The sequence below is a fragment of the Crotalus tigris genome, unplaced genomic scaffold (genome assembly GCF_016545835.1).
Source record: "Crotalus tigris isolate CLP2741 ecotype Arizona unplaced genomic scaffold, ASM1654583v1 scf7180000024367.1024689, whole genome shotgun sequence".
Lineage (NCBI taxonomy): Eukaryota > Metazoa > Chordata > Lepidosauria > Squamata > Viperidae > Crotalus > Crotalus tigris.
The window spans coordinates 138518-165561 of record NW_024100536.1 but is presented as its reverse complement, the minus strand read 5'-3'; the positions used below and the strand labels follow the sequence as shown (position 1 = coordinate 165561).

At 43.7% G+C, this 27044-nt stretch overlaps 2 protein-coding genes across 3 annotated transcripts in view; one reads left to right on the top strand and one right to left on the bottom strand.

Annotated features, from left to right (window-relative positions):
- PLOD3 (procollagen-lysine,2-oxoglutarate 5-dioxygenase 3) overlaps positions 1-13695 on the bottom strand; it is a 52290-nt gene extending 38595 nt beyond the window's left edge. Inside the window, exon 1 of the mRNA XM_039327782.1 lies at positions 13183-13695. Within this exon, the coding sequence (XP_039183716.1) occupies positions 13183-13288 (106 nt within the window). The 5' untranslated portion in view covers positions 13289-13695. The remainder of the gene's footprint in view (positions 1-13182) is intronic.
- A 1791-nt stretch (positions 13696-15486) lies between these two features.
- On the top strand, positions 15487-23150 carry ZNHIT1 (zinc finger HIT-type containing 1). Of its 2 annotated transcripts, none has more exons than XM_039327783.1 (5): positions 15487-15777; positions 18284-18454; positions 19335-19414; positions 22159-22331; positions 22970-23150. In XM_039327783.1, exons 1-5 carry the CDS (start codon positions 15756-15758, stop codon positions 22989-22991), a joined length of 468 nt encoding a protein of 155 aa, XP_039183717.1. In that variant the 5' UTR covers positions 15487-15755; the 3' UTR covers positions 22992-23150. The 2 variants fall into 2 exon arrangements, with proteins under 2 accessions (XP_039183717.1, XP_039183718.1); XM_039327784.1 differs by having other exon boundaries at positions 15488-15777; positions 22162-22331.
- The last annotated feature ends 3894 nt before the right edge of the window (positions 23151-27044 follow it).

The following is a 27044-nucleotide window of genomic DNA, read 5'->3' as shown; positions in this document are numbered from 1 at the left end:
ACCTGGCCCCTGAGGGCAACCACAATGCTGATGCGGCCCTCAATGAAATTGAGTTTGACACCCCTGGATTAGACTGATTTGTTGATATAGGAATGGCTAGTTCATACTATAGAAATGTAAATAGTTGAGGTTTGATATTAATGCCTTATTTTACAGCAAGAGAGAGAGTCAGAAGTCAAACGCCTCCGCCCGCTATTTTCCACACTTCTCTTTTTTCCTTTCTCCCCTATTATTTGCTTTTGTATTTTCTTATTTTATGTTACAAAGATAAAATAAAAAAATAAAGGTGAAAAAAGATTAAAGCATATTTTTGCATTTCATGAATATTATTGTATTGAACCCAATAAGATGGTTGCCTTTTGATAAAAACAATACGAACATTGGCTCTATGTTTAAAAAAAAAGAATAGAAATTTTAAATTTACTATTTTTGCAAAGGCTGGTCTTTGAGAATGCCAGGCTGTGGCAGGGCCTCCGGGCTTTCAGTAAGCCTTCCGTGGATTTGGAATGCAACTTTGGGGAACAGCCAAGGCTGCTATTTTGGCACACAACAGTTATTAAAGCTGAAGGATGAAAACACAGATGGGCTTTGTGGAAGGCAGAAGTTCCCTTCAAGAAACTGCATCAGCTTTTTCATCCCATTCCAATAACTCAGCCAACTGTCTCCTGCAGGGATAGATGATCAGACCGCTAGGAGAGGTTTCAGACTACCTCCTACAAATCAGCTGTTATGGATTGTTCTTGCTGCGGCTGATAGGATCTGAAATTCACAATATGCAGGTAGTTCTCAACATAGTTCTAGGCCAGGGGTAGGCAACCTTGGCTCTTTTATGACTCGTGGACTTCAACTCCCAGAATTCCTGAGCTAGCCATGCTGAGGGGAAAGGGAGAGGTTTCCAAGCTGAGCCATGCTGGCTCAGGAATTCTGGGAGTTGAAGTCCACGAGTCATAAAAGGGCCAAGTTTGAAGACCCCTGAGATAGAGCTTAGAACATGGGTAGGCAACCTTGGCTCTTTTATGACTGGTAGACTTCAACTCCCAGAATTCCTGAGCCAGCCATGCTGAGGGGAAAGGGAGAAGTTTCCAAGCTGAGCCATGCTGGCTCAGGAATTCTGGGAACTGAAGTCCAAGAGTCATAAAAGAGCCAAGGTTGCCTACCCCTGGTCTAGTGACACTGAACGGCGCTGAAAAAAGTGACTTATGTCTGTTTTTCACACTCATACCCATTGCAGCTTCCCTGTGGTCACGTGATCAAAATCTAGACGCTTGGAAACTGACTCATATTTACGACAGTTGCAATATCCTGGGGTGTCACGTGATCATCTTTCGCGACCGTCTGACAAGCAAAGTCAATGGGGAAACCAGATTCACTTCACAACCATCTAACTCAGGGGTAGGCAACCTTGGCTCTTTCATGACTCGTGGACTTCAGCTCCCAGAATTCCTGAGCCAGCGTGGGTCAGCTTGGAAACCTTTCCCTTTCCCCTCAGCATGGCTGGCTCAGGAATTCTGGGAATTGAAGTCGATGAGTCATAAAAGAGCCAAGGTTGCTTACCCCTGATCTAACTGAACATCTGCAGTGATTCATTTAACAACTGTGGCAACAATGGTCATAAAATGGGACAAAACTAGTGAACATTCGAAGTCACTGAAAAAAGTGACTTATGACCATTTTTCACACTTATGACCATTGCAGCTTCCACATGGTCATGCAATCAAAATTCAGATGCTTGGAAACTGACTCATATTTACGACTGTTGCAATATTCTGGGCTGACTCATATTTACGACCGTTGCAATATCTTTTGCAACCATCTGACAACCAAAGTCAATGGGGAAGCCAGATTCACTTCACAACCATCTTACTAACTGAACATCTGCAGTGATTCACTTAACAACTCTGGCAAGAACGGTTGTAAAATGGGGGCAAAACTCACTTAACCAATGTCTCAGGAACAGAAATTTCGGGGTCAATTTTGGTCATAAGTCGAGGACTACCTGCATTTCTGGACTCCTGCTTAATTCTCACGTGTCTAGGTTTGCAAGCATGAGGCATGAAAAATGTACTTAAAAGCTAGCCAAGACTCCCTTAAAGCACATCCACATAGAACATGGGACCTGGATTGTCTCAGAGCAATGATTCTCACACCTGTGTGCCAGGGGCTCCCTATAGTTGAGAACTATTTGTAAAACTGGGGGTCATCCAATGACACCGATCGAATAAAATTTAAAATTTAAAAAGTGCTTTATCACAGAGCATGTAGTTCACCCGGCATTTATGATCGTCGATCAGTGCAGCTCTCTAAGTTACCTTTAAAGGTGGATTTAATTCATGAAAGAGGGGACTATCAAAGTCCAAAAATGCCTCCAGGCAGGTGGCAACAGGTTGCCAGGTACCCCATGTGTCTGAACCCAAAGACATAAGTTGGTTTCCATCTCCTGCTTAGAAGCATCCAGAGGCACACGTGAGAAATTAAAATTTGGGCTAAGGTGATCTAAAAGAGGATTACATTTAAGATATAGCTCCAGTCCTGATTACATGCTTTATAGGAGGGGGGGAGCCTCACAGGGGTAGGCAACCTTGGCTCTTTTATGACTCGTGGACTTCAACTCCCAGAATTCCTGAGCCAGCTATGCTGAGGGGAAAGGGAGAGGTTTCCAAGCTGAGCCATGCTGGCTCAGGAATTCTGGGAGTTGAAGTCCACAAGTCATAAAAGAGCCAAGGTTGCCTACCCCTGCTCTAGTGCGTCATTCCAAGACTAAATATGGCTTTTGGCCCAGAAAAGGGCACAATCAAGCCTTATTCCTAAAACTGGAAAGGATTTCCTGTTCCGTTCTGTCAATTAGAAGAAAAACTCTGATTTTGGAAATCAGAAAGCTTATTTCCTCATTTCTAAGACACATGCACATTCAGTGTCAGAGTGCATCAAGTTTGGTTTTCTAGCTACAGATAATCCTTGACGTACGGCCACAATTGAGCCCAAAACCTCTGTTGCTAAGTAAGATGTTTGTTAAGTGAGTTGTGCCCCATTTTACAACCTTTCTCATCGATTGTTAAGTGAATCACAGCCGTTGTTAAATTAGTAACGCGGTTGTTAAGAGAATCTTGCTTCCCCATTGGCTTTGCTTATCGCAAGGTTATGAAAGGTAATCACATGACCCCAGGACACTGCAACTGTCATAAATACATGCCGGGTGCCAAGCTTCTGGATTTTGATCATGTGACCATGGGGATACTGCCATGGTGGTGAGAAAAATGGTGATACGTCACTTTTTTCAGTGCTTTTGTAACTTCAAACGGTCACTAAATGAACTGTTGTAAATCAAGAACTACCTGTACTTCAAGATGGAACAAAAGAACATAATTTTTTTTTTACAAAGAACCAAAGCTCTGAGTCCAAGTCTGCTTTTTGATGATCAGCCTTGGAAATCACACATCTAAACATCCTGTTTGAGCAAGGGGGGGGCTGGACTAGAAGACCTCCAAGGTCCCTTCCAGCTCTGTATTCTATTCTATTCTATTCTATTCTATTCTATTCTATTCTATTCTATTCTATATTTTATTCTATTTTCTATTCTATTCTATTCTCTATTCTATTCTATTCTCTGTTCCATTACATTCTATTCTAATTTCTATTTCTATCCTATTCTTTTTCCACCAGGGGAAGGCTAGCCCCAAATATCTCACCTCTGTTGATGTAAGAAGTCATCTGCTGATTTGCAAAGCCCAGAACAACAGTACAATTTTCATTTTCAAAATTAGCATCTGGTTTTAAAAATGCACCCTTGCATTGCCCTATTTTTGTCTCTGCAGCTAAAAAAAAAAAGTATTACCTCATGGAAACTGAAGGATCTTTGGTTTTGTTAAGGGGCAGGTTTGTGGTTGTCAAGAATGAATTACATTGGACCAGAGAAGTCATTCCAAACACATCAAAACGATTTCTGGGCAAGGGTTTCCCGTTTTGGCCACCACCATATTGCTTCTTGACAGCCAACCCATTACGAAGTTTCTTTGGCAAACTTTTTAAGCCACCATTTTTCTCTCTTGGAAAAGTTTGAGATTCTTGTCTGCCAGTAGCAAAGAATTCCAGAACCTATACCAGGGGTGGCGAACCTATGGCATGGGTGCCAGAGGCGGCACTTGGAGCCCTCTCCGTGGGCACACGCGCCATCGCCCCAATCCTAGGCCTTCAGCTGGGTTTTATAAAATCTTTCCGCTTTAGGACTCCGGCGCCATGTGCAAAAAAAAGAAAGGTTCAATCAGTCAATTTCAACTGCTCGCGGGAAAAAAAAGATCTTGCAAAGTTGGAATTGATTGATTGAACTTTTTAGTCCCACCCAGTCAGCGTTACCGCCGCAGCCACGCCCACCCAGCATTTGACAATGCATAAGTGGGTTTTGGAATGCAGTTTGGGCACTCAGTCTCTAAAAGGTTCGCCATCACTAACCTATAATAACATTCTATGTTTCTCTAGGTTGAACACAGAATTCAGTGGTGGGATTAAAGTGGAGGAAATGTCTAATCAGGAAGAAGCTAGGAAGGTCCCATTCAGTGCTCAGGAGTCTTAAGAAGCAAGGAAATGGATCATGAGCAAATCTGAGAAGAGACAGAAGTGTAAAAACCAGTGAGATGTTGTTATGCAAGGGTTTCTTTACGGGAAGAAGGGAATAGTTGTAGCTTGAGGTTGAACTTGTGGGGTCCTTAGTGCTCTCTGAGCTTGGTGGGGTTTTTTTGCAGAGATTTCATTACCAAACTAGCTAACATCTTCAGTGCAGTCTGCCAGAAAATCAGCAAGCTCACAGAACATCAAGGACCCCACAAAGGTTTCTTGGCTTGGTTTGCACGCTTATGGACGTTACTTGAAAATTGGGATCACACCAGAGCTGTGGATAAAATGGCCAAATAGGTTGTGCCACATTCCAGAAAGAAAAAGAAGGTAAATATCTTTATAACTCCTCCTTTTTTTTCCAGTTACGAGGGACTTCCAGAGATCCATGGCCAGCCTTGCTTTCTCCTGAACCTCCTAAAGAGAGAAGGAGAGGTGGAACAGCCAAGGAACATCAAAAGAACTCTGTTATGATTTGGGGAGGTGTTCAAGGACAATAGAAAGGACTCCAATGCCCTCTACTTCTATCTTAAGTGCATAGATCCCATGATCTAATGGGGCATTCTGGGTAGCCCAAACCAGCCTGAACCTTTAAACCTGTCCGTTCTGAACTTCTTCCTTGAGTCACCATTGACTCCTGATAACTTCATGGAGGCATCTCTAGGGTTTTCCTGGACACCATCAAGACGTTCTCTACCACTGAGAATTCTTTCAACTTTCCAAAGTCCTAAAACTCTGCAACTGCTCTGCAGCTCATGTGTTGACCAGTTCCACCCTGGAGAGCCCTTCAAGATCAGCTAAGGTCAGCTTGGTACTTTCACAGAACTGGACAACCTCCCTTTAAACCGTCCTCCAATAGCACACCAGCCAAATAGCATTTGTTTCAAGCTGGAATGCAGCCTACGTGGTGGTTGGAAAAAGCTGTTTTTTCCAGAGTCGGACAGTTGTCTTCCCCAGACAGTGAACTCCCTCTTGCAAACAGAAGATGCTTTCACAAAAAACGGAAGTTGAGAGTCCTTTTGCCTATTGAGTAATGCCAGTAGAAATAATTATGTGAAAGGGGGGGGGGGAAGGGCAGAAGGAAAAGACATTCAGCAACTTGGAATATTAAGTGGAGAACTGTTCATTTTTACAGCCTGCTTTGGCCAGCCTGGTGTGCAATTTGCATGATTTCTCCCCCCCCCCCCAAACCAGGGTTATATTCAAATGTTGAGAAGAGTTCAAAGAAGCACTAAGACAGACAGGATTGGAAACAGATGACCAGCTACTTTCCATTAGTGTTCATTAATCAAAACCATCCAGTCCTATTCCCCTCACTTTCGTCAAAAAAGTCAGATTTAAAAACACGCTCAGAGAGAAATTAGGAAAAAGTGCAACCTATCTGCAGGTTGGTTTTCAGGGTGCAAACCAACACAATTTAGGCCGGTGGTTCTCAACCTTTTTAATGCCGCGACCCCTAACCGGTCGTAAGTCGAGGACTAAACCGGTCGTAAGTCGAGGACTAAACCGGTCGTAAGTCGAGGACTTTCCCTGCCCGGGAGCGCTGCGCATGCGTGGTGCCACCCCCTGCGCAGGCCGAGGCATAGCTGGCAAGCGGCAGAGACAGAGCAGGCCGACCACCGGCTGGGCCACCAGCTGGCCCAGCCCAAGGGAGGTAAGGCACCTGCCAGAAAAGGGGAAAAAAAATGGTGGACAGCCTTGCTTGGCGACCCCCGTGAAATGGTCGATCGACCCCAAATGGGGTCGCGACCCATAGGTTGAGAACCGCTGATCTAGGCTCTCGGCAGCGTTAAATCAACGTGAAATCAAGGCATGGTAAATCTAATATATAACTACAGGTAGTCCTCGATTTATGGCCCAATTGTGCCCAACATTTCTGTTGCTACGTGAGACCGTTGTTATGAGTTTTGCTCCATTTTACGACCTTGCCACAGTTAAATGAATCACCCCAGTTGTTAAGTTAGTCACTACAGTTGTTAAGTGAATCTGGCTTCCTCAATGACTTTGCTTGTCACAAGGTCACAAAAAGGGATCACATGACCCCGGGACACTGTGACCGTCATAAAAACGAGTCAGTTGCCAAGCGTCTGAATTTTGATCGTGTGACCATGGGGTTACTGAAACAGGGGTAAGTGTGAGAAACAGTCATAAGTCACTTTTTTTTAGTGCCGTTGTAACTTCAAACTGTCACTACACGAGCTGTTGTAGGTCTATCTGTAGTTTCCAAAATGGAGGAAAAGATTTGAGTTTGCAATCACAGAGCTATAAAACTGGAAAGAACTATTTCGGCCTCTTTTTTTGTCCTTTTCAAAATACCACCCTATCACTTTTCTGGCAATGATGTGAGAGAGGATTTCTTCTTCTTCTTCTTGTGTCATATCCGTTATCGGACTTTGACGATCATGTTGGCGATCCTGTTTTTATCAGCAGCCGCACGAAAAAGTGCTGCTGAGTTTTGTCCAGTCCCTTAGATTTTGAAGCCACGATGTTCTTCTTCTGCCTGGACCTCGTTTGCCTTCAATCTTTCCCTGGAGGATTAAATGGAGTATGCCGTATTTTTCTGGGTGTCGCATCACATGTCCGAAATAGTCTAATTTTCATTTTTTAATTGTTTTGATGATTTCCCTTGGCTTTCCCAGGCAGCTTATCACCTCCTCATTTCTGATCTTGTCAACCCAGCTTATATGTAACAGTCGCCTGCAAATCCACATTTCAAATGCTTCTAGTCTCTTCAGGTGGCCTTCTGTCAGAGACCAACTCTCTACTCCATAAGCAGGATAGAAAAAATATAGCATCTGACAAGCCTGATTTTCAGTCTTAGGCTTATGTCGTGACTGCAGAAGATCTTTTTCATTTTGAAGAATGCTTTTTCGAGCTTTTTCTATCCTTGTCTTTACTTCAACGGTCATGTCCCAGCTTTCATGTAAATATAATTTTCTAAATAGCATATGCAAAGCTGGGAAGCTTTATAAAGGAAACACCACCAGACAAACTATGTGATCAGGATGTCAAAACTTTCTACTTTCTAATCTTCATTCTTTCTGAACATTCTGGCTCAGTTTTTCTCAACCTTCACAATCTTAAGATGTGTGGACTTCAACTCCCAGAATTCCACACATCTTAAATTGGCCAAGGTTAAGAACGAATGTTCTAGTTGGTCAATATTAGAATGCAATATTCCTGTTTTTTTCTGCCTCACTAATAAAAGAGTCCAAAGAAAACATCAAACACTTTAGAATTCTGTTCGTATTTAAAAAACAAACAAACACTAACCTCTGCGTCAGGGGTAGGGAACGACGGCCCTTTTATGACCTGTGGACTTCAACTCCCAGAATTCCTGAGCCAGAATTCTGACAGGAATTCTTGAGCCAGAATGCTGACAGGACCTCTGGGAGTTGAAGTCCACAAGTCATAAAGGGGCCATCGTTCCACATCTCTGCTCTATGTAATGGAAAAGGGTGTTTCCTAATCTCTGGAAAGAAGGGGAACTGTTGGGGTCCCCCCAAAATGGTACAGAAGGACCAAAACCTGGGAAATGAGGGTGGAATTCACACCAGCCTTCCCCAACATGGGCCTTCAGTTTGTATTGTTAGGTTGGCATGGAAACTGTAATCAAGAATATTGACATCCTGAAGAGACCAGATCATTTCCTAAAGCATCTTCTCAACCATGCTACATCCCCTTGCAGTATTTCCTGGAAAAAAAAGTCCTTTCCAAAGAGTTGGATCTCAATAGGTTGTTGGATGACAGCAAATGTGGTTGAATATGTTGGATTGAGGGGACTCAGGTTCAAATCTACCCAGACACAGAAGCTTTGGGCCAACCATTCTCTCTCAGCCAAACCTACCTCACAGGGTTGTTGTTGTTGTAGGGGAAAATTGGACATCAGAGTACAGGTAGTCCTCAACTTACGAGCACAACTGAGCCCCAAATTTATGTTGCTAAGAGAGACATTTGTTAAGTGAATTTTGCCCCATTTTATGACCTTTCTTGCCACAGTTGTTAAGTGAATCACTGCGGTTGTTAAATTAGTAACACGGTTGTTCAGTGGATCTAGTTTCCCTATTGATTTTGCCTATCAAGAGAGTCGCAAAAGGGGATCACATGACCCCGGGACCCTACAACTGTCATAAATATGAACCAGTTGCCAAGCGCCTGAATTTTGATCACATGATCATGGGGATGCTGCAACGGTCATAAGTGTGACATAAGTCACTTTTTTCAGTGATGTTGTGACTTTGAACAGTCACTAAATGAACTGTTGTAAGTCAAGGACTACCTGTATTATGGAATATAAATTTAACCAATTAATTTGTAAACAGTAACCGTCTCTAACCTGGTGCCTAGCCAATCAATACATGAAGACTACAGTTTCCATCCACCTGTCTGCATGCACAGTGGAACACAATTTTTGATCTCCTGCTACTAAACAATATTTCTAAAAGCATCAGCCAAGAAAGACAAAATATTATAGAATTTTCCCGTTCATAACCTTCTTTCTCCAGATACACTGATTTTTTTCCCTTTTATCTCATGATAGTAACATAGATTACAAGTAGTTTTTGACTTAATGACCACAATTAAGAGCAAAGTTTATATTGCTAAGCAACATAAGTGAGTTTTGCCCCATTTTATGACCTCCCTTGCAGCAGTGGTTAAGTGAATCACTGCAGTTGTTAAGTTAGTAACGCAACTGAAAAGTAAATCTGGCTTCCTCGTTGTCTTAGAATAGATTGTCAGAAAGTCACAAAAGGGGATCACATGACCCCCCAGGACACTCAACTGTCATAAATGTGAACCAGTTGCCAAGCATCCAAATTTTGATCATGTGACATTGGGGATGCTATTAACAGTCATTAAACGTCCATAAGTCATAAACTAAGTCAGTGACAGCGAACCTTTTAGAGACCGAGTGCCCAAATTGCAACCCAAAACCCACTTACGTATCGCTGGGTGCCGGGTGGGCGTGGCCCATTGGATGGGCGTGGCTGCGGTGGTCACAGCAGACTGGGTGGGTGTGTCCAAGGTGGGCGTGGTTACCTCAATGTTGCTTGTGGGGAGGAACATCCGTGGGGGCCGGGCAGGGTTGGGGGAGATCCAGGGGGTCTCTGGCAGGTGGGACAGTGGGAAGGAGGCTCGTCCTTCAGGGTGAGGCGAGGCGGGGCCGCCATTGTCACAGGGCAAGGCGAGGCAGGGGCTGGGGCAGCTGCTGCCTGACACCATTGGCCCCCGCACACAGAGGCCAGCAAGCACATGGGGGCCGACGGTGTCCGTCAGCAGCCACAGCCTGCCGGCCCCTCGACTGGTGCACTCTGGGGCTCTGCAGCCCGCCACCAGCAGTTCAGAGAAGCTGCCTTTCAGCTGGACGGCTGGCCGACAGCTGAGGAGGTGATGCCGTGGGTCGTGTCCAGGAAAAGGAGAGCATGCGAGGCCAGGAGGGATGGAACAGGGGGAGGGAAACCAGCTGTGCTGAGATGCATCCAGCTATGTGGGACCTCGGCAAGTTAGCGGGTGGTTGGTTGAAGAGGGACGGTTGCCATCTCCGGAGCATGGCACGCGTGCCCACAGAGAGGGCTCTGAGTGCCGCCTCTGGCACGCGTGCCCTAGGTTCGCCACCACTGAACTAAGTCATTAAAATATAATAAAAAATGAATTTCAAATTTCAAATTGAAGTAGTAAATTTTATGACTAAGTCATATAAAATAAAGTGTTCATAAGTCATAAATGGTCCTAAGTCCCTTTTTTCAGGGCCACTGTAACTTCAAACGGTCACTAAACGAATGCTTGTAATTCAAGGACTATCTGTAATTAATGAGATTTGTTCTCCTTCTTGATGGTTCACCACCCTGCCCCCCCCCGCATATCTGCCGTGAAACTATGGTTTGTTGGGAATCCCACAAGAAATGAGTTTAAACAAGAATCAGAAGAGCCACATTCTGTGGCAGCTGTATTCTTGCTGAATTTTCAGCAACACTAGATGGAGCTTAGCTTCAGTTAAAATCTGATCCTAAAGGTCAGCCTTAAGTCTTCTAAATCAGTGGTTCTCAACCTGTGGGTTGGGACCCCATTTGGGGTCGAATGACCATTTCACGGGGGTCGCCAAACAACGCAGTCCGCCATTTTTTCCCCCTTTTCCTTAGCTGTGCTACTCCCTTTTATTCTATTGGCTTTTGAAAGCCAATAGAATAGACTCTCTTGAATGGAGTCTAATTTTATTGGCTTTCAAAAGCCAATAGGAATTGTCCAGGCTGTCTCTGCCTGCTGAGCCTGCCAAAAGTCCCATTCTGCAAACGGTGCTGCACCAGTTGAGTAGTCCTTGACTTACGACCGGTTGAGTAGTCCTCGACATACGACCGGTTGGGGGTCGCGGCTTTAAAAAGGTTGAGAACCACTGTTCTAAATCTAAAGAACAGATGCGGATTGCTTGACAGAGACAGCCCCTTCTGCTCCAGCTGAGCAACCACAATTATATTCCAATCAACACTGCCAAAACTCACTCCCTCCACATTTAGCATTTTAACCCAAATACCCTTCTTGATTTACTAACTGGTTGGGCTTGTTCATTCTCCATCCCTTTCTCAAATGCATCTGTATGATGGCTGGCTTGTAGTAAAGTTAGAAGAAGCAAGTCTGTCTTCCTGCTCAGCACTGTTATTTTTGCAGATTCAGAGTCATATGGGACTTCCATGATAACGCCCTTAAGGAAATTCATCAGGGATCAACACTTTGTAGAGATAATGACAGAAAGTGGATCCTCCATAGTCAGGAGGAGTATACCTCTAAATCTCAATTGCTTCCTTTGGAACCTACTGGAGGTTTCTCAGAAGGTCCTGTTAGATGTCAACCACCATCTTCCTTTTACTTCTGCTGCTCCCAAAATATTTCTCTTAATAGCAGATGAAAACACCACAAATGCACCTCTGGATGTTCTCTTTCCTCTCTGCCAACTCAAACATGCCTAGTTTGGCTAAGTTTACCTTAACCTGGTTTCTGAATTAGCCCACTAAAAGTAGTCCTGCAACCTAAGATCACAAATTTTCTGTTGCTAAGTGAGACGTTTGTGAGTTTTGCCCCATTTGATGACCTTTCTTGCCACGGTTGTTACGTGAAACATTGCAATTGATAAGTTCGTCACAAGTATAATTGTGAAGTGACTCTGGCTTCCTCCATTGACTTTGCTTGTGAGAAGGTCGCAGAAGAGGATCACATGACCCCGGGACACGGAAACCGTGTCATACATATGAACCAGATGCCAAGCAGCATCTGAATTTTGATCACACGATCATGGGGATGCTGCAAAGATCGTTAACGGTGAAAAACGGTTATAAGTCCCTTGTTTCAGCACCATCGTAACTTTGAACGGTCGCTAAATGAACTGTTGTAAGTCAAGGACTGCATGTCTTTGAATTCAATAAGGCCCTCAACCTTATGCTGGCCAAATTGTTTAGCCTTGTCTAGAGCTTTCTAGAGCAGGCATGTCAAACTGCCGGCCTGCAGGCTGGTTGCATCATACTGAAACCGCGCCCACCCCATTGCTGGCAATGGGAAAAAAGTTGCGATACATCACGCGACATTGCGTGACGTTGCGGATTTGACATGCCTATTATAGAGTGACCAATTCATGTGTAGGCTCCAGACAGAGGCAACCTGGTCCCCACCAGACAGATTGGCCCTTTAATTCCCAGAATTGCCCCAGCCAGAATGTTAGGGAGGATTTGGGGAATGAGAAACCAATACAGGTAGTCCTCGACTTACAATGGTTCGTTTAGTGACGATTTGTAGTTACAACAGTTACTGAATAAAGTGACTTACGATTGTTTTTCACACTTATGACTGTTGCAGCATCTCCATGGTAACGTGATCAAAATTCAGACACTTGACAACTGACTCACGTTTATGACGGTCGCAGGTCCTGGGGTCACGTGATCCCCTTTTGCGACCTTTCGACAAGCAAAGTCAACGGGGAAACCAGATTCACTTAACAACCGCGTTACTAACTTTTAAGCGCAGTGATTCACTTAACAAATGTGGCAGGAAAGGTCGTAAAACGGGGCAAAACTCACTTAACACATTTCTCACTTAGCAACATAAATGTTGAGCTTCCTCGCCACGGTAAATTGAGGACTACCTGTATATTTACAAAGCTCCGGGATCAGTGATCTCTTTTTCCCAGTAGGGAGAGCTTATCAACTGTCCTTCCTTCCCTGCCCCCCCCCGCCCGCCCCATCTCTGCTTTTGCTTTTTAAAGTTAAACAAGAGATAAAGTGACACCGATAGGAACTCGGCGACGGGTTTTGCGTTCTCTCCTCGGTCCGCAGCAGGGAGCGCTAGGCTGTGGACCATCCTAGCAGTGAAACCGATTTTCTGCAATCAGAGGGCGAAAAAGGTGGCTCGTCTGAACGGGCTCTTGAAGACGCGAGTTCCTAGCTGCTGTGCAGCGATTCCCCGGCCCCAACGCGAAGGGCTCCGTGCACACAGCCCCTCTCCTTCTTCCTCTTTTTTCGCTTAGCAGAGCCAGCTGCTCCCCCCTCCCCAAGCTGCGCCCCCTGCTCGATCCTCAGCGCTGCGCCCTCCTACCGGGATCCACGCTTTCCCGCTTGCTGTCGCTGCCCGCAGAGGCGCCCATCACCAAGGCGGCCAGCGCCAGGGCGGCGCGCAGGGTCGGGACTGTTCGCAGCTCCATGAGCGCAGCTGAGCGAGCACCGAGCGGAGGGGAAAGCGACTGGGGGCCCGCCCGGGTTTGGTTCGCTCTCGCGAGCGGCGGAGCTTGGAGGGATCTCAAGCTCCTCCCGATCGCAAGCCAATCGCTGGGGGAACCTCCTCTAAGGGGTAGGGTCAGCCCTGCGTGGAACGGGTGGGGGTATCCTATCTGCCTTCCCCAAATACGTGCAAATCTCTATTCTGCCGCCGGCGCGATGAGATCAAAAGGGAAACGTTCCAAAAAGGGAAAGTCCTCCCTTCCCCCGCGCGCATTCCATTCTTGATTTACGCCTCTCTCTCTCTCTCTTTTTTTTCTCAATGGGAATTCGACGACCCGGCACCCACCAATCGCAATCCGCGAGAAGGTTTGGCCAATCGGAATAGGACGGAAGCTTTCCCTCCCTCGGCAAGCCAATGAAGAGTCTGGAAAGTTCGGGAAAGGCGAGGAAAGGGGCGGGAGGGGGAAAATAAGAAAGAAAGGGAAAGGAGCTGGAAAAGACGCGCGTTGCGGGGGTTTTTTGTTTTGGTCGTGGGGATAGGGTTACAGGGCATTTCCACGCACGGCGGCTCGATCCTCAGCCCCGGGAGGATAGGGAATCGCTTCTTAATATCCTTTAACGCCAGAAGAGAAAGGAGGACTAAAAAAAAACCTCAGCTCAAATGCAAATCTGATCCTTTAGCCGCAAAAAAAAATAATAATCTAAAAAAGATCAGGCTAGTTAGTTATTTGGGTAGGAAAAAAAAGGCGTGCGAGCTTGCCGGATGCGCAAAAGCAAAACCCTTCGTTTGGAAAATGAAAAAAGAAAAAAAAAAATGGAAAGACCCATGGTTCAAATGAGAGACATTGTTAAAATCCGCTTTTCTCTTCTCGGCTCGTAAATATTAGGAACGTGTGACGCTGATTCTCGGATTGCTTCTTTGACAGGAAATCCCATCAATCTCTAGGACGACCTGTCCCTGGCCGAAAATCCAAATATTTACCATGATTATTTTTTCATGATGAGATAAAAGATTGCAAGAAATTGGTGCTTTGTTTGTGAAACAGTTGTTATTTTTCCTGTAATCAGTTGATGAGTTGGTAAACACAGTAACTCCGTGATCTTGATAATTTGACGTTGAAGGAAAAGGCAAGTAACAATAACAGTAATAAAGCTGGAAGGGACCTTGGAGGTTATCTAGTCCAACCCCCTGCTCTCGCAGGAGACCTGTACTATTTCTGATAGATGGCTGTCCAGTCTCTTCTTAAAGGCCTCCGGTGTTAGGGCACCTACAATTTCTGAAGGCAATTTGTTCCACAGGTTAATTGTTCTATTAGGAAGTTTCTCCTTATTTTTAGGTTGCTTCTCTCCTTGGTTCCATTATTTTCAAGAATAATGGTTCAACATTATTTGGGATGAAATAGCTCCAAGTTTTAAAGAAATGCAATAAAACCCGAAACCCCTGCTGTTATAGTCCAATGAAAAAATAGATGCAGAATACAGAATAACAGTAATAGTAATCATCATCATAATATCCAACTTTGCATTAATATAAGTAATATGATTACCCAAATTCAGAATTATCTTTCATGGGGATAATCCTTTCCATTTTTTTCTCCCACTGTTCTGTATGTCTGCTGTCCCTGTTTATGTGTAATGCACTCTGCACATGCTCGGAAGAATGGTTCCTATAGAATTTGCATTAGCACCGCAACTCTAAATACTGGAAGCAATTGCAGAGGCTGAATGGGAAGCCTTTTAAATAAAGGAAGTCCAGTTGCCTCATGAAAAAGCACCTTTGGGACTTTTAAGCATGCATTTCTGAACTATGGAAACTTTAAGACAGGTGGACTTCAACTCCCAGAATTCCTCAGCCAGCGTGCTGAACATATTGAAGCCCAGCTTTCTTAAAGTGGCCGAGTCTGAGAAACATTGGTTGAAATGAAATTCTGCTCCCCGCCGTCGCCTAAATCAGGGGTCCCCAAACTCAGCAATTTTGTGGACTTCAATTCCCAGAATTCCTCAGCCAGAAATTCTGGGAGTTGAAGTCAAAAAGTCTTCAAGCTGCCGAGTTCGGAGACCCCTGGCCTAAATAGAACTTATTTCGAACTCGGCGGAGTATAGGACCCAGGGGAGCAAATTTTTTCTGCCTCTGCTAACAAACATTCTCAGCGAGGAAAGCCGTCATGACGTTTCTTAGTGGGCGTGTCCTGGTAGCGCAGGCGGAAGTCCGCATGCGTCTAATAACATGGCGCTCGTTTGCAGGTTGCAGCTGGATGGTGCGTCCTTAGACGTACAATAAATAAATACTGTATATTGAGAGCGCTAAAACCTGACTAGTTTTGCTCAGTGCCTTGTCACCTCTGCAGTACAAAGGTTTTTGCAGCTTGGAAAGCCGGAGTGGAGATAAACAAGGCGAGTTTATATCAGAAATATCACGGGGGCGCTGCGTCTCCTTATCTGGCTCGCAGAATGGTGGAAAAGAAAATTTCAGGTATTTTGGATTGGGGAAAAGGCGGGCTTGTTGATAGATGCAAAGGGTGACTGGGACAATTTTATTTTTTTATTTTGCAGAGGAAAATAAAGAATGCAGGTAGTCCTCGAGTTACAGCAGTTCGTTTAGTGACCGTTCAAAGTTAGAACCGTACTGAAAAATAGTGACTTCAGAACCGTTTTTCACGGTGAGGACCTTTGAGGCAGCCCCATGATCAGGGGATCAAAATTCAGATGCGTGGCAATTGGTTCATACTTAGGACCGTCGCTGTGTTCCAAGGTTGTGTGATCCCCTTTTGCGACCTTCTGACAAAGAAAGTCAGTGGAGGAAGTCAGATTCACTTAACAACCTGGTTACTAACTTATCAACTCAGTGATTCACTTAACATCTGTGGTAAGAAAGGTCGTAAAATGAGGCAAAACTCATTTAATAAATGTCTCACTTAGCAACATAAATTCTGGGCTCAATTGTCATAAATCAAAGACTACCTGTATTTTAATACCCGCCAACATTTCCCTTCCTTGTATTTCGTACAAGACTAAGCAACTTGATGTAGATGACTAGATTGAGATTTGAAGATCAGTTTGGGGACGCTGGATCCCAAATGTACTGCCACTCTGTGTGGTCTGGGAAGGGATGTACCATTAGATCAGTGATTCTCAACCTTTCTAATGCCGTGACCCCATAATACAGTTCCCCATGTTGTGGTGACCCCCAAGTGGGTGTGGCCACCAATAAGAGAGAGTAGGACAGCTAGGGAAAAGGGAAAAAAAATGGCGGACAGCATGGTTTGGCGACCCCCGTGAAATGGTCATTCGACCCCAAATGGGGTCCCGACCCACAGGTTGAGAACCACTGCATTAGATGGTTCCTGGAAGAAAATGTTGTAAAATGGGGCAAAACTCACTTAACAAATGTCTCGCTTAGCAACAGAAATTTTGGGCTCAATTGTTGACGTAAGTTGAGGACTACCTATATACCTTTAGTGCAGTGGTTCTCAACCTGTGGGTCGGGACCCCATTTGGGGTCGAACGACCATTTCACGGGGGTCGCCAAACAACGCAGTCCGCCATTTTTTTCCCCTTTTCCTTAGCTGTGCTACTCCCTTTTATTCTATTGGCTTTTGAAAGCCAATAGAATAGACTCTCTTGAATAGAGTCTAATTCTATTGGCTTTCAAAAGCCAATAGGAATTGTCCAGGCTGTCTCTGCCCTGCTGAGCCCGCCAAAAGTCCCATTCTGCAAACGGTGCTGCACCAGTTGAGTAGTCCTCGACTTATGACCGGTTGGGTGTCACGGCATTAAAAAGATTGAGAACCACTGCTTTAGTGCATCACAGCAGCTACCTGTAAGAGGAAGAATAAGCTCATAGACCTGAAAATCATCTTCAGGTGCTCTGTCCTGCCACTGGAGGGAGCATTTGGACAACATATCCAACCGTTAGGTATATATAAGGAAATATGGAATTAAAGGAGAATATTTGTACCTCAGGATTGAAATGAGGGGTCTTTGGTGCTTTGGTGCTGTCTGAGCTTGGTTGTTTTCTTTCAGGGGTTTCATGACTGATGATGTTATCTAGTTTGGATAACGAACCGTCTGCAAGAAAACAACCAAGCTCAGAGAGCACCAAAGACCTCTCATCAATGAATTCACACATTCATGGCTGGTTTTATATTTACATAAAAGAATGAGTCATCCACATTTACAGATAGTTTATAAAGGGTGCAGAACGCACGACTGGGTTTATTAAGTGCCCTAAGAAGGAGTAATAAACTGGGCCTTGCAAACCATAGGAAATACATACTCATGACGTCTAAGAAATACATGGACCAGCTAAAGAAATGAATGGAATATTTCATGTTCTTAACCATGCTGGGTAGTAATTATGGGTTCACACAGCGCACTAAGCCAAAATTAAAATCACATTGTGGTATTGTTGAGAGGAGCACAACAGATCTTGGGCTGTTTATTGGCCATTGGGTGAGGTTATGGGGGGAGGGTTAAGGGTTGAGGTAGGAACAGAAGTGCTCATCCTTAATGCTGTTGCCAAATATGAAAAAAGGCAGAAAAATTGATGCAGTTCAGCCATTTTGCTGCCAAATGTCGGCAGGATGATCTCAGGTGTTTCAAGGGAGATGCATGTAAGGGAGATGCATGTGGCCTTAAGGCAGACCTGGGCATTTTATGGCTCCCAGACCACATCAGGCCCTTTGGTTCTCCCTATCTGGCCCACATGAGGTAAATTGGAAATTAGAAATCAAATGTAAACAAGTATATGGCTCTATTGGTTTGGCACTCCACAACACTGCTAGTTTCTCATGTGATCCCTCAGGAAAATTAATTGCTTACCCTTGGCTTAAGATAATTGGGGCATGTGCATCAGGAGATTGGAAGTGCCCTTTGCCAGCTAAGAACACTGCCCCATTGCCAGACGCCAGCTGACCTCCTTGAAGGCAACATGGTTGACTCAATCTGGCTTGGCTTCAGTCCTCTTTCTTCTTTCTCAGCAAGGTCCCAGGACCCCAGCCAGAGGCGTATTTTAGACCGGGCCACCCGCCAACGCCGTCTCAACCGCCAATTAGAGGCCCTGGAAAATGACAATTTCCAAGATGACCCCCATGCCAACATGCCACAGCTGGTGAAGCGCTTGCCTCAGTTTGATGATGATGCCGAAACAGGTGAGTTTTCCTGCTGGGCAGAAAATACTTTCCTTTGATTTCACTGTCACACAATTTCACTTTCCTCTGATTTAATTCTCATTTGATTTCACTTTCCTTTGATTTCACTCTCCCTTAATTTTCCTTGACTTCCTTTTCTTTCTTAGCTAATAGATAACCTGATTTCATTTGTTTGACTTATTTATCCTGGTTTGTTTGTGTGAGCACCTGCATACATATATGTGTCTGCATGTGTTTGCAAATATATACACATGTATATACATAAATATATGCTTACGCACACAAGTAGAGATGTGTTCCCCAAAGAGGGGGGGGACATGTCAAGATGGTGGCTACAAACATGTCATTAAAGCACCATCTCTTTTTACCTATTTTGACTGTTTTCCTCTCCTCTGAACATCCCTCCACAAGTACATTCCTTGGTTTGTACATGGTGAGAATGTATTTTGCGTCTAGATTTGCGATTAGGGGTTTTGTGTGTTTTTGTAGTTTTCTAGGCATTGCCAGGTTGGGGTTTTTTGAGGGGGGAAATAGAGATCTCTTTTTTGAAAGCAAAGAGCTAATACTTAATTGGTCACTGAGAACCCCAACTGCCTCAATTTAATAAAGAAACCTCTTTTCATTTCCTTCCTTACTCTTCCGCAAATTGGAAGTTTGCTTCCTGACCACACACACCCCAGGATTGCCATTTTGTGACAGCTTCCACAAAACTCAACATTTGCCTAGAAAAGTAGGACGCCCCCTGTCTTAAATTAACAAAATCCCAAACTTCTTAACCTTTCTTTATTGTTGTGTTCGATGCCACAATGTCTACTGAGGCCAAAAGGCATTTGCCCTCATCTATAATTTGTGTTTTCCTTTCTTTGTCTTTCATTTGCAGGTAAAAAGAAGAAAAAAACCCGTGGAGATCATTTCAAGCTGCGTTTCCGTAAAAATTTCCAGGCATTGTTAGAAGAACAGGTCCTTCTCTTGCTCTCTTTTTTTTCTTAACAAAAAATTTGTGTGTGTGTGTGTGTGTGAACTCTTAATTTTTCTTCTTATTATAATGATGCTTATTTTGGTACAGATAGTCCTCGTTTAGCAATTGTACAAAGTTAAGTACATATGTGTGCCTTCAAGTCAGGGTTTTGTTTTTTTTTAAACTCCTGATGACAGAGTGCACAAGTCTGTTTTTTTTTCCTGGCAAGATTTTTTGGAAGTGGTTTGCCATTGCCTCCTTTCTAGGGCTGAGAGACGGTGACAGGCACAAGGTCACCCAGCTGGTTTTGTGCCTAAGGCGGCATTAGAACTCACAGTCTCCTAGTTTTCTACCATGATACCTTAACCACTGCACCAAGCTGGCTCTTCAAACTTCAGATGCTAATGAAAAAAATAACTTTTCGGCTAATCCTCGCATTTGCTACCTTTGCAGGTCTGTAAAAAAAAAGGAAAGTTGAAGGCAGATCATAAGCATGATTGTGATTTCACTTAGAGATCATCTCATTTCACGATTGATTTGCCAGTTCCAATTTCTCCCACCCACCCACCCGCCCGCCACCAAGAACACGGGTTAAAATAACAAAGATTAAAAAAGGACATTGGTAAAGCTAACGTCTGAAACCCAGGTTGGAAAACACACTGCAAAAGATCGTGTTTTGTTCAGTGGTATGCAGGTTGGAACAGAACTAAATTATTTGGATGGATGTTGTGGCCAACACTTGGAAGAAAGTGTTGGCCACAATCACAGGCACGCTGGGAGTGTTCCTGTCTCTGCCCTTCTAACCCGCTAAGAAAAGACGTCTTGTTGTTAATTGCGAAGTCGTGTCCGACCCATCGCGACCCCATGGACCACGTTCCTCCAGGTCTTCCTGTCCTCTACCATCTTCTGGAGTCCATTTAAGTTCACACCTACTGCTTCAGTGACTCCATCCAGCCATCTCATTCTCTGTCGTCCCCTTCTTCTATTGCCCTCAATCTTTCCCAGCATTAGGTCCTTCTCCAGTGAGTCCTTCCTTCTCATTAGGTGGCCAAAGTATTTGAGTTTCAACTTCAGGATCTGGCCTTCTAAAGAGCAGTCGGGGTTGATCTCTTCTAGGACTGACCGGTTTGATCGCCTTGCAGTCCAGGGGACTCGCGGGAGTCTTCTCCAGCACCATAGTTCAAAGGCCTCAATTCTTTGGCGCTCAGCCTTTCTTATGGTCCAACTTTCACATCCATACATTGCAACTGGGAGAACCAAGACGTCTTAGACTTAGGATAATCTTGATAATAGAATTTTAGGAGCTCATGTATCATGCAGATAAAAGATCCGTTGATCTGTAGAGTGGAAGAAAGTGTCTCTTATATAAAAAAAAGTGCCCTTGTGGTCTGTTGTTCATCGGTTATCTATACAGGTCCTTGACTTACGACTAATCACTTAGCAACCTTTCAAAGTTAGGACACCCCAAAAGGTGCTTATGACCTGGTTCCAAATTCCTGTGACTGCGTCCCCTGAAAGTCATGTGACCACATTTTATACACTTGGCAACCAGCCCATATTTATGTCTGCTTCGCCCTGCAGTCACCTATGATTTATGGCAGCGCCCCCCCAATCTTTTGGGCACCAGGGACCGGTTCTGCAGAGAGAGGTTTTTCCGTGGACTAGACAGGGCCTGGTTTTGCGTGCTGCCTGCATTCCGCTGATGGGGCTTCACTTGTTTGTGCTGTCTGGTTTCTGGCATGCCATGGCTCAGTGCCACTCCACAGACTGGTGGTTGGGGACCCCTGATTTATAGCATTGTGGCTGAAAACCAGCATGTTCAGTTTCCCGCAAAAGCACCTCATAGCGAGCAGTAGGTTAGCTTAACAACCATGATGTTTGCTTTACATCCACGACAGTCGCTTAAAAATCACCCCCAAAAAGTCATAAAATTGGGTTGGATCTCTTTTACAACCATCACGACTTACAATATAAGTCGAGAACTACCTGTATTGTGCTGGTTTCGTGTTCTTCGTATCATTTCAAGTGAGGAAGAGTGAAAAAGAGCCACCTCGATGTAAAGCATGGTGGCCGGGGGATTCTGGGAGTTGAAAGTCCCCACATTTTAAAGTTGCTAAGGTGGACAAACGCTGATCTAAGAGATTGACAAATCACTTTGGGTTTGAATGGTGAAGTAAGTCTATCTCAGATCTTGGTGAGAGCACACTTGGAAAATTGCGTCCAGTTTTGGTCACCACGATATGAAAAAAATGTTGAGACTCTAGAAAGAGTGCAGAGAAGAGCAACAACGATGATCAGGGAAACTAGAGGCTAAAACACATGAAGATCAGTTGCAGGAATTGGATATGTCTAGAGTAATTAAAAGTACTAGGGATGAATAATAGCAGTGTTGCAATATCTCAGGGGCTGCCACAAAGAAGAGGGGTCAACCTATTCTCCAAAGCACCTGAAGGCAGGACAAGAAGCAACAGATGGAAACTAATCAAGGAGAGAAGCAACCTAGAACTGAGGAGAAATTTCCTGACAGAACAATTAACCAATAAAAAGATTTGCCTCCAGAAGTTGTGGGTGCTCCAATACTGAAGGTTTTTAAGGAGAGATTGGACAACCATTTGTCTGAAATGGTGTAGGTTTCCTGCCTGAGCAGGGGGTTGGACTAGAAGACCTCCAAGGTCCCTTCCAACTCTGTTATTCTGTTAGATTATCCTTGGAGTAAATCCACTGAATTTCTTTCTTTGATTTCCAGCAGAACCTCAACACAAGTGAAGGGCCCAATTACCTGACAGCGTGTGCGCCCCCTTCCAATTTGCCGCAGCGTCATTTCTGCACAGTTTGTGGCTTCCCATCAAATTACACATGTGTTTCTTGCGGCGCCCGCTACTGCTGTGTCAAATGTTTGGGAACACATCACGAAACACGGTAAGCCTTCTCTAGTCACGTGGGATGATTATGCCTTGTTTTTAGGCAAATAATCAAGGTCTGTTAATAAAAATGGTTGATTCCTATATTTGAGCCAGATGCAATTTAGGGACATGCAGGCAATCACACACAAAAACGTATGTGCACTGCAACATGTGATGATTTTCTTTTCTTTTAATATGAGGCAGATAAAGGTTGATCTTCAAAAACTTCCAACTCTTAATAGTAAAAACAAGGATGGAGCCAAGATATAATTTCACAAACTGAGACGAAACAAACATAAGACCTTTTATTGATTTCTATATGGGGGAAATAACTGCTATTGTGTATATTTGCAGATAAATTTGCAAATTTTTAACTAAAACTCTATGAAAAATGCACTACTTGCAGATAAGCTGAACCACAAAATGTTTATATGTTATAATTTTCACAATTGGCTTACCTATAGGTAATCCATGGATTATCCATTTTTCTTGATATTTTGGTTAAAAAAAAATCTGAGCTTAACCGCAGGTGGGCTTTCCTGTCGTATGGAAAGGTGGATTGGCTGCCTGCCTGACTAATTGACTGATTGCCTGACTGATGGACAGCCTCATCTTTTAGACACCCTGCTAAAACTTTGTTCTGTCTTCTTTCAGGTGCTTGAAGTGGACAGTTTGAGTTATGCCATGAAGAATTATAAACATCTTATAAAGAGGTCCTTTCAAACAACCAGGTTGTCTTCCTCACAGAATAGATAGATTCTCCCTGCTATGAAGAGGTATAAACAGGACTGTAATTTGCATTTGAGTAATAAAATGTTTTTGTATTTTGTGGTCAGTGCCATGTGTTCTTCCTTTTAATCATATTGAGGGTTTTTTAAAAACTTGATTTAGAACGTCATGAATTAAGATTTGGATGGCCCAGTTATTTATGATATGATAAAGTTAAAGTAAATGTTGATTTCAACAATAATTTTATTAGGCCTGTCATAAAAAGCAAGGTTATTTATGAAGTTGCCTCTCTGGGTATTCCCCCCCCCCCCAGAAGCCTTTTTTTAGAAAAGAAATGGCAGTGAAGCCAGACTGGTGGACTTATGGTAAAATAATATCTTTTAATTTTGGTGACCCCACGCTCAAATCTAAGGAAAGTTAAAATCAGAAGATCAAGTTTGCGATTGGTTTACATACTTACAAATGAAATAAAAAATTAAACTAGATAAAAAGAGTTATGGGTTTGATTTTGTTAAAAATGAATTGGGAACTTCACTGTGTGGTAGTGATGAACATATTTTTGCTAATAACAAAACATTATTGAAATTGAATTTGGAAAGTAAACGTGTAAAACATTGTATGATACAGTGGGTAAGGAACTTTAGGTATAATGTGATGCTTGAACAATGGGAGAATATATGGACGAAAGGCTTAAAATACACACTAAATTATAATTTAAAAGAAAACTTTTAAAAGATGACATATCACTGATATTTAACACCAGATTATCTAAAATGTATAAAGGTATCTCAAATGTTAGAAATATAAAGAAGGGACTTTTTATCATTTATGGTGGGCCTGTGATAAAGCAAAAAAATATTGGAGTAGGAGAAAATTCTTATAGTGAATATAAAGATAAAGATAAAAATTTTCTTCTGGGCTTAATAGAAAAAGACTTGGAAAAAAAATGTGGAACTCTGATTTTATATATGTTGATGGCAGCAAGGCTACTCATAAAAATGGAAGGATGTTTCAATTTCCACCATGGACGAATGGCTGCAAAAGTTGATGGAGTTAGCAGAGATGGCTAAATTGACTGTTTTGATAAAAGAAAAGAATATAAGTAATTTTCTTTTTATTTGGAAACCGCTTCTGGAGTTTGTGCTTAAAGTGAAAAAAAAAAAGATACTTTGATTTTGGGTTTTACTGATTAGACTGATTTGTTGATATAGAAATGGTTAGCTTATATTACTATAGAAATGTTCCCAGTTGCAATGTATGGCTGTGAAAGTTGGACCATAAGAAAGGCTGAGGGCCTAAGACACGGGTCGGCAACCCGCGGCTCCGGAGCCGCATGCGGCTCTTTCAGCCGTCTCCTGCGGCTCCCAGCCACGTGCAGTGCCCAAAAAAAAATAGGACTAAAAAAGTTGAACCAATCAATTCAAACTTCTCATAAAAGAAGTTTGAATTGATTGGTTCAACTTCTTTGGTTTGTGGGATGCTGTTCGCCATGGGCTCGACATAGATGGGAGGGGGGGGGAGAAAGACAGCTCCGGAGGGAGACAGCCCTTTAGCAAGAAGCCAGCGGTCCGAGCGGAGCGGCATGGAAGACCTACTGGTTGGTGTGGGAGGCTCCAGCATTGCCGGTGAGTAAGGCCTGGTGTCCACAGCCCAGTTCCTTACCCCGACGACCAGCTGGACCGGCTTTCACTGCTTCTTTGCAAAGGAACGCAAAAGGTTTCGGGGTTTTGATCGCCGCTTAGTTTGTGCTGCCCAGCGCCTGCCTGCGTGCCTGCTTGCAAGCCTCCGTGCTCCTTCCCCGAAGCATGCAATTGCTCAGAGCCCATCCCAAAAGTTGCTGCTTCCCTGGCAGGAGCCGAGTTTGCAAGTCTCTGTTGAGGCAGAATTGGGGGAACACAAATCACAGCGGAGCTTTCATCTCGTGCTGTTGCCAAAGTGAAGCGGAAAAACCCCGCTTGGCCTCACCCTGCAGTAAGTCTTCCCTGGGCGGCCCTTTATCCGTGTTCTGCGCTTGCAAGATTGTCAAGAGGGGATGAAGTACCATTCTGTGATTGTTGGGGAGGGAAGTGTCATTCATTTACCATATTTTTATCTCACTTTTTGGTCAGTGCACTCAATTCAGCATCAAGCCCCGTTATGTGTGTGCACATGCGTACGCATGCGCACATTTTGCGGCTCCCAGTTTTTTTTTTTTGTGAGGGAAACGGGTCCAAGTGGCTCTTTCACCATTTTAAGTTGCCGACCTCTGACCTGGGCGAACTGAGAAATTTCTCCCCTGCCACCTACATTTCAAGAAAAACTTTAAAAAGGTGGGTGGAGAAAGAAAAAAGAACAAGGGAAGGTGGATAAGGCATCAAGAAAAATAGTAAGTTTTATATAAAGGTACAGGACTCTACAGCAACTGAAAAGGGTTAAAATTTCATGAAATGGAAACAAAACGGAGGTGAATAGCTTCCTGGGTTCCAGAGGCACTAAAAACTCATTTTTCCCACCTCCAGCATTTCCTTTACATGTACAAAACTACGCGCCACACTTTTATATTCACTTGCACTAACCCACTTAACATCATGACTAGATTCGCTTATTAAGCTATGCGCTGTGACCGGCTGAGTCCTCAAAACACCTTAAACCACAACTTAGCAACTATGTAACATCTCAAACCTTATTTTTTTTGTTTGACTTGGGCATAGCCATGGACTAGATTCCAATGCTGCGCTCAGTTGTTGAATAAGTCACAAAGGCCAACTTTCACATCAAGAATGTTTCTAAACTACCACAGTTGGATTGACACACGGCATTAAAACCCAAAGCAAACCAACCCATTTGGGCTCAACAAAAGCTGGCTTTAAATAATGGGGCTTATTTTTAAGTAGACATCTAGACTGGAAAACTCCTTTTAGGTAAACTACCCTGGGTAAATAAATATATAGGATTATAGTCCTCTGCAAACAGTACAATTTTGCATGCTCAGTTAAGACACAATGCATATTTTGCCATGTAGCATTATTTAAGTTATTTTCCCAAAGCTTGCTCCTCCTTTTCCCCCCTCCCTTTCTTTTCCATTTTTCTTTTCCTTCCTTTCCTTTCCTTCCTTCCTTTTCTTTCCTTCCTTCCTTCCTTTCTTCCTTCCTTCCTTCCTTCCTTCCTTCCTTCCTTCCTTCCTTCCTTCCTTCCTTCCTTTCTTTCTTTCTCTTTCTTTTTCCTATGACCTCCTACAGTATCTGGCCATGGAAGATTGGGTGGTGGCTAAAAATAAAATCATTTCAAAGAAAAAAACAAGGTGAGGCCCTGATAAAAATCTTGTTCCCAAGATCTGACATCCACCCATTCTAGAGAGCCATTAACATCCTGGCTCCAGTGCCTGGGGGAAGAATCAAGTCTTCAGTCTTCTGAAGAAACCATAAAAGCAGTGCCACAAAAGATAGGGCATCCTTTCAAAAAAAAAATGCGACCCTTCCACACAGATTTAAGCTTAGCCCTTTCCTCCCCTCAGTGAGGCACTAGCCATTGTACCAGACTGAGTTCCATATGGAAGTCATCCTTTTAAAGGAAGAATATTGAATTTCATGTGAGCTACAGCTACTTCAGACCCTTTGATTTAGAACAGGGGTCTTCAAACGTGGCCCTTTTATGACTTGTGGACTTCAACTCCCAGAATTCCTCAGCCACAAACTTGGCCCTTTTATGACTTGTGGACTTCAACTCCCAGAATTCCTCAGCCACAAACTTGGCCCTTTTATGACTTGTGGACTTCAACTCCCAGAATTCCTCAGCCACAAACTTGGCCCTTTTATGACTTGTGGACTTCAACTCCCAGAATTCCTCAGCCAGCGTGCCTGGCTGAGAAATTCTGGGACTTGAAATCCACAAGTCATGCAAGGGCCAAGTTTGAAGACCCCTGATTTACAACGTTCTTCACCTCGGCTGCTAGCCACCAGAGAGCATAACTGTTGCCCTTTAGGAACTAAGGTTTAAAAACTAGAGAAAAAAAAAGGAAGTA